The following is a 7,571-nucleotide window of genomic DNA, read 5'->3' as shown; positions in this document are numbered from 1 at the left end:
AATTTTAAGTCACACAAAATTTTATTTACGTAGCTCAATATCACAAATCTGTGCAGCACATGGCAGCCTCTGTCCTTAGACCCTCGAATCACAAAAAAATGGAAGAAACCTCAGGAAGAGGATCAGAGGAGGGATCACTCTTCCAGGACGTCTAACATCAATGTCTAAATCTCCACAAACACTCTTCTGGAAACTTCTCAAACCTTAAACTTCATTACTTCTCTTGTTGGCTTTTATACATACATGATGAGCTCAAGTATGAGAAATGACACTCCCTTCATTTCATTATCTCCTTGTCTTGTATTCATATAATCTGACACGTCCTCCCCTCCATCTTGATTTGGTCATTTTTCCTCTGTCTGTCTCTCACCGTTTCTCTGTGTCCCTCGATCACTGTCCCTATATTTCTCAGCCCTCTGTCCCTCCTGTCCGCTGGTGCTGTCTTTTCTTAACCCACTTTCAAGGCAAAACAATAGAAGCAATGGGGAGTGAGCCCCTGAGGCAGTGGGAGGGGATGTAGATCGCAGAGCCAGTGTAAGTATCAAAAGACTGCTCCCCACTGAGAGCGGGAGAGAGACACAGAGAGACAGAGGGAAAGAGAGAGAGGGAGCACTACTGCCCATCTGCTGAGGCTGTGAAAGGAGAGAGAGGGGGGTTACACAGGATGGTGACAGACCGCAAAGACAGAGTGTGGTGATTGTGGTGTGTGTGTGCGTGTGTGTGTGTGTGTGTGGACAGTGACACAGTCTCCTCTAGTCTGTCTCTTAATGTCCATGTCCACCCTGCAGACACAAACTGCTGGTTTACGTATTTATTACCACTGTAAACTGCCCATTCAAAATCATACTCTTTCCGTTACATATGGCAGTGGGTCTGGCCCTGGTAGCTTTATGTTTAAGGCACATACCTCATAGCCTGGAAGTTTGGCTGAGCGTATAGCTGCTCAAGTTTGTTGCCATGTAGAATTTCTTCATTTGTCCCCATGTCATCCCCCAAATCTCAGCTATTACTTTGGACAGTATTTCTTTAAGTAGCTGAATGTATGATTACATTTCTACTAAGTGAAATCTTTAGATCCAGCTCTGTGTTTGAATTTGAAGCTCAGTGACTGGATGTTTCCTGCTGAAATGCTCATAGATTTTTACTTTCACAGGCTTGTACCTTTGGCTTTTCTATACATTCACTAATGATGTTGTTCGTCTCTTACTAATGATACAACCAACTGTCAGTCATCAGACTCTGTCAGTGCAGAAAAGGAGTGGGATTTTAAATGTCAGAATCCTACCCCAAAAAACTATATCCACTTTACAGCTCTGTTACTGTTTGCTAGCTTTGGTTAGCATTTCTGAGCTTCTATTATAATTAGCTACTATTTATTTGGGCAGCCATCTAATGTAAAAATAAGGACATTTAATGGATTTCCTATCATTTTGTCATTTCAGAGTAAAGATCCAGGTTAAAAAAAAAATCCAACAGTGATGTGGGCCTGCTCTGGGTCTTTCTTTCACTTTCACGCCTTTGTTATACATATAGCATGTCACACTAGTCTCTGTCAGTCTTGCTGTCTTCTATATTATATGGTTCTTTCAAATGGCTGCATTGAAGAGAAAGAAAGGACCACAGTATATCTTAAGTATTGTACTGTGTGTATATCTGCATTGTGTGTGTGTGCTTGTATTGCGAGTGCATTGTATGTGTACTGTAGCGTGTCAGCAAAGTGGAAGCTAGCATAGGCTTGCAGATATATAGAGGCTACAGTGGTGTTAATGTATGCAACAAGACTTTCATTGAAAGGAGACACTGACAGTTTGTTGGAAGTGGAACAGAGCTTTAAATCCAGGCTGTGTCCAACTGAGTGAGGCCCTGCTACATCAGGCCCTTAATCTTAAATCCTTGTGGCAACGTTTATACACCAACAATAATAATAAAGTTTGGTTTTTTTTCCATTGCAAAGGAAAGAAATTTCAATTACAAAACAGAACACCCCACTTTGGATGGAGCAGCTCTCAGATCTAGAAATCTGACCGAGTTTGTAAGTAGACCAAAACCATGACAACCCAGAGCTGAGACCAGGAGGCAGAGTTGCAGTCTTACATGCTTTACTGTGCTTCCACCCAAAACCCCATAGAAACTGTCTGCTCCCTGATCAGCTAGATTTATTAAACCAAAAGAAAACAGAAGAGGAGATATTCATAAAAACCTAATAAAAATTAAGACCAAAACTGCAAAAGTAAAATTAAATGTGGACTATTAAACATTAGATATCTATCCTCTAAATCTGTATCAGTAAACAATTTAATCTCAGATTATCATGTTGATTTATTGGGTCTTACTGAAAGTCGGCTGTGTCCTGATGACTATGTCAGTCTAAATGAATCCACTCCCTCCAGTCACATTAATATTCATATTCCTCGAGGCACCGGCTGAGGAGGTGGAGTTGCAGCCATTTTCAACTAAAGTCTATTAATCAACCGCGTTTATCTCAGTATTACATTCTATTGGCGTCTATCAGAGTGTAAATAAACCCACTCACTGTTTTAACCACACGCTCCACCTTGTTCTGTCATATGGCATCGAGATTCAACACTCTTCCCACAGAATCCTCTTCTATCAGACCACTATTTAATTCGTTTCTGGACTACACACCATAAGGCAAAAACGTCTTTACTAGATGTCTGTCTGATGGAGCTGTAGCTAAATTTAAGGATGTGATTCCATCAGCACTAGGGATGTAACGATGCATCGTGACGCGATTAAAAATCGATACAAATGCGTGACGATTCACATCGGTTGACAGGGAAAATGAATCGCGAATGCGAGAGAAGTTGGATATGTTCTTTTTTTTGAGTTGGTGACTCATTTGTTTAACGTAAGACGTCAAGTCACGTGACTTACGTCACTACAGGTTCGGTTTGGGGAAAGAACGAGGGAAGACATGGCTACGGTAGGCAACAATTTTGAAATAGAGGATGCATCAAGCGGTTTTAAATCACCTGTGTGGCGGCATTTTGGTTTCCCCATATACACAAATACAACCGGTGAGAAATGGACAGACAAAACCAAAACAGCATGTAAATATTGCAAGAGACTGCTAACATATACCGGCAACACTACCAACATGCAGCAGCATATTAGGCGCCACCACAGTGAGAAGCAAAGTGACCTTACGCCACCTCCTGAGCGAAAATTGCCCAAGGGTCAAACCACCCTGAGGAGAAGCTTTGCATCTCCTCTCCCCCATAACAACGCAAGAGCGCAAGAAATTACCAGGGCAATTGGTTATTTTATTGGAAAAGATTTGAGGCCATTTTCCGTTGTTGAAAATGACGGTTTTCGGCTGTTGATCAACACGCTGGAGCCCAAATACCGCATCCCATCACGACAGCACTTCAGCCAGGTAGTGGTGCCAAAACTCTATCAGGAGGTTAGAGCTCACGTGGTTGAGGTTCTCCGGACGGCTGATACTGTGTCTATCACAACCGACGGGTGGACATCTAGAGCAACGCAAAGTTATATCACTATAACTGCTCATGTGATCAATGCTGAGTGGGAGTTGGCCGGTTTTGTGCTTCAGACGCGACCTCTTTTGGAGTCACATACTGGGGCCAATATAGCTGAAGTGCTAAAGGAGGCCGTGGCGGAATGGCAGCTGGAAAGGCAACAAGGTATCCCTGTAGTCACCGACAATGCGAGAAACATGGATGTGGCAGTGAGGGAAGCCGGGCTGGCACCGCACATCAAGTGTTTCGCCCACACTTTATATTTAGCCACCCAGGCTGGTTTGAGTGTGCCGCGCGTAGCGCGCTTGCTGGGTCGGATCCGGCGGATTGTGAACTTCTTCCACAGAAGCCCAACAGCCACTGCTGTGTTGGCTGCGAAGCAAAAACTACTGCTTGGCCCGGACATCAATGAGCACAAGCTAATTGTGGACGTTACTACACGCTGGAATAGCAGCTTGGATATGTTGGAACGATATCTCGAGCTGCAACCGGCTGTGGCTGCTGCTCTGCTTAGCCCAGAAGTCCGCCGTAACGCTCGTGAAATCGACACACTGGACAGCCTGGACATCCGTGATGCCGAAGACATCGTGAAACTCCTCAAACCTTTAAAGACAGTCACCACTGTGCTAAGTGATGAACAAAACCCAACAGTGTCTCTAATTGTGCCCTTAAAACACACGATTGAGCAGAGCATGTTGCCTGTAGAAGAGGACTCCACCACGGTGAGCATGATGAAGAAAGCCATCTTCAACAATTTATCAGACAGATACACTGGCCCTGGGGACAACCATCTGCTGGACTGCACTGCATTAGACCCCAGATTCCGCTCTCTACCTCATCTTACTGAAGATCAGCGCCAGGATGTGTTCCAGAGGGTGAAGGAGAAAGCTGTGCAGATACATAACCAGGTACTTATTTCACTTTTGTATTGGAGGGGAGGGTTTTATATAAGCCCTGTGGGATTGTTTTCCTCTCCTGCACAATTGTTTGCCTTTTTATCATTAAACATATTTGATTTTTTAAATATTTGTACATATGAATAATATAATATAATATGTCACCAAGTTCATGTCTTGCTGTTTACAGACCAATTCCTCTGTGGAGGAAACTAATGAGGGTGTAACAGACACCGGTGCCTCTACACATGCAGCAGAGCAGCCTGCTGTCCCAGCAGACATGGTGGAATCAGACCTTCAACAACCACCTCTCAAGAAGACTGCATTGGAAGATCTCCTAGAAGGGACTTTCACAGAAAGTATAGGGGTAGCACAGACCAATCACATGTGTGGGATTGAGGCAGAAATTGTCAGGTACAGAAGTGAAATGTCTATTTCCCTCACAAGCTGCCCACTCAAATGGTGGAAGGAGAACAGTAAGTTTTACCCACTGCTTTCACCTCTAGCAAAGGCTTACCTCACCACACCAGCCACCTCTGTCCCTAGTGAAAGGGTCTTTTCGACCGCAGGGGATGTTGTAACCTCACAGAGATCTCAGCTTCGGCCTGAGAATGTTGACATGCTGATTTTCCTCAAGAGAAACCTTAAAGTTTCAAGCTACACAAGCCAGTCTTTCTTTATTTGAAGAGATTTTATGTTTTGATGTGGGATTTGTTTTTAAAAATCCAGTCATTCTTTGCTATTAAAGTAAATAACTACTTAAGACACAAAAACAGTCTTTAACAGTGTTTCTGTGAAGAAAGGACCTCTTTTTTGGTCAAGACTGTATATTCTTTTGTTATTTAAGATAATGAATTACACCAGTTAACACCAGTTTACTTGTCTTGTTTACTTAGAGTCTACTTGTGTTTCTAAAGAAACGAGATGTTTGACAAGAGTTTCTATTTTTTCCTAACAATAAAAGATCATTTTATTTGCTCATTGTCTGTAGTTTATTTTGATTAAATCGTGAGAAAATCGTATCGTGACCAAAAAATCGTGAACCGTATCGAATCGTGAGTGGAGTGTATCGTTACATCCCTAATCAGCACTTAATTTGTTGCCATGCCTCAGTATAACAGAGGACTCCTGTGCTAACTTTAGTCCCCCTCAAGTTGACCATCATGTCGACATTGCTGCAGGTTCAGTGTGAATGACACTCGATACCACTGCTTCTCTAAAAAAGAAGGCAATAAAACAAAAGAGGTTTGCTCCATGGTTTAACTCCCAAACCTGAACTTTACAGCAAGCAGTGCTAAAACTGGAAGAATCCTGCTTTTGGCTAGTTCTCTTTCCTCCTGCTCCCCCCTCTTTCTTTCTGTTCAAGGTTTCTACCTGTTAAAGGCCGTTTTTCCTCCCCCCGTCACTAAGTGCTGCTCTTGGGGGAAATCTTGGGTTTCTGTAGATAATATTTTAAAGAGTACAGTCTAAACCTCCTCTATATAAAAAGTGCCCTGAGATTTATTTATCTCAGAATCATAACAGAGGTTACTCTGTTATGATTCTGAGATAAATAAATAAAAATGACTTGCTGGAAGGAAAGTTATGACAAAATAATGCTTTGTATCTTTAACAAGAAGGAATGACATTATAAAAGACAATAAATTGTCACAAATACAGAGTAAAATGCTGGACTGCAAACTTCAAAATATCATCAAAATGCAGGTTTATTATTAGTCTTATATTGTGTTTTAGCCCAACGGCAGCATAATGAAACAGGATCATCTGCAACACATCTACTGAATGTGTGTACTCCAAAAACCAAGGTCCATCAGCAAGTTTAAATGGCTGAGGGTTAAGACTTGGATTTAGGGTTGGAATTAGGTTTAGGTTAGGCTGAGGCCCGAGGGAATATATTATGACAATCATGGGTCCCCACAAATTAAGTAAAACAAAGATGTGTGTATGGTTTTACAGAGGATACACACACACACACATCTGTTCCCTGCTAACACGTGGCTCCCTAATGCAGAAGCTGATAACCTCTGACCTTATCTCATGAGCAGCCATTAACACTGCCTGCTAATGCTAATGCCCTGTGTGTGTGTGTATGTGGTGGTGGAGGTGATTCCACTGATCACAGACGTACATAGTTTTACATTTTCTTGAAATATCCCCCTCACAGTAGCTCATTTCTGTAAGCTCCAAAATCAGACTAAACGAAACGAGTGTCCCTTGGAAACAACCAGAAAAAAAAGTCGGTCTAATCCTGCCAGCGTCATCCATCCGTGCTATTCTCTCTCTGATTGCAGTCATGAAGCTATAGTTCAAGTTGTAATTCAGACTCTGCAGGAACAGCAAAGACTCTTAATTCTGCATGTTAAGCAGTATGACGGAGTCATCCACCAGAGCTGCTGAAACTCTGCCCTTATTTATTTTCTACATGCAAGAAAAAGACCTGACTCTACACAGACAGACAGACAGACAGACTTTATGTGTGTGTGTGTGTGTCTCTGTGTATGTGTGTGTATGTGTGTGTATGTGTGAGTATGTTTGTGTTTGTGTCTGTGTGTTTGTGTGATAAACCCTGTCCTTCCCTTGAAGGTCTAAGATGTCAAAGCCAATCATATCAGGTGACAGGCGAGGTGGGTTAACTGTGATCAATACAGCACTGACTGCCAGTCAGAGAGCAGTGGGAAAGCCCTGCAGGGTTCACACAGCAAGCAGGAAGGATGTCTGTCCTTTGTTAAGTGGTAGAGGTGGTGCAGCTTCATAATGAAGACAGCCTTTTGTCGCAGATACTCCTCACCTGCTTGGCAGGCGTAGTCAATCAGCTGGAGAAAGACACTCAATGCAGTGACAGATGGGATGTATAGTGGGAACAGCCCTTTAGGCATCCAGCTTTAGTTACATTCTGACTGGAAAAGAGCTGGAAGATCAAGAGAAACCTCCCAAATGTTTCCAAAGCTGCCTGACTGAATCATCACAATTTCCTCAAGTGCAGACCCCCGTACTACTCACATACTCAGATGGATGAGTGTCATTGTTATGAGACAAAAAAGTGAAGAAGAAAAAATGGTCATTGCCTCTAATACTGAATTTATAAATGGACATGCCAGCCATCAGTTGTAGGAAACACAGAAACAGCATCAACATTTAGCAGCTTTCATCCACAGCAGCAGCAGCATTTAAACAT

The 7,571-nt window shown here is 42.6% G+C and overlaps 1 protein-coding gene across 1 annotated transcript; it reads left to right on the top strand.

Annotated features, from left to right (window-relative positions):
* The first annotated feature begins 4,138 nt into the window (after window positions 1-4,138).
* On the top strand, window positions 4,139-5,413 carry LOC121179641 (zinc finger BED domain-containing protein 4-like). Its single transcript, XM_041034576.1, has 2 exons — window positions 4,139-4,408; window positions 4,587-5,413. The coding sequence occupies exons 1-2, from the start codon at window positions 4,193-4,195 to the stop codon at window positions 5,079-5,081; spliced, it is 711 nt and encodes a 236-aa protein (XP_040890510.1). The 5' UTR covers window positions 4,139-4,192; the 3' UTR covers window positions 5,082-5,413.
* The last annotated feature ends 2,158 nt before the right edge of the window (window positions 5,414-7,571 follow it).

This window comes from Toxotes jaculatrix, chromosome 3 (assembly GCF_017976425.1).
Source record: "Toxotes jaculatrix isolate fToxJac2 chromosome 3, fToxJac2.pri, whole genome shotgun sequence".
Taxonomy (NCBI): domain Eukaryota; kingdom Metazoa; phylum Chordata; class Actinopteri; family Toxotidae; genus Toxotes; species Toxotes jaculatrix.
This window is presented reverse-complemented; position numbering and strand designations above follow the sequence as displayed.

What these genes read in the sequence shown, in the direction of transcription:
- LOC121179641 (XM_041034576.1), top strand. Translation starts at nt 4,193, where the DNA reads ATGTTGCCTGTAGAAGAGGACTCCACCACGGTGAGCATGATGAAGAAA. An exon ending in CTGTGCAGATACATAACCAG is followed by an intron (nt 4,409 to 4,586) that starts GTACTTATTTCA and finishes TGCTGTTTACAG; the next exon opens with ACCAATTCCTCTGTGGAGGA.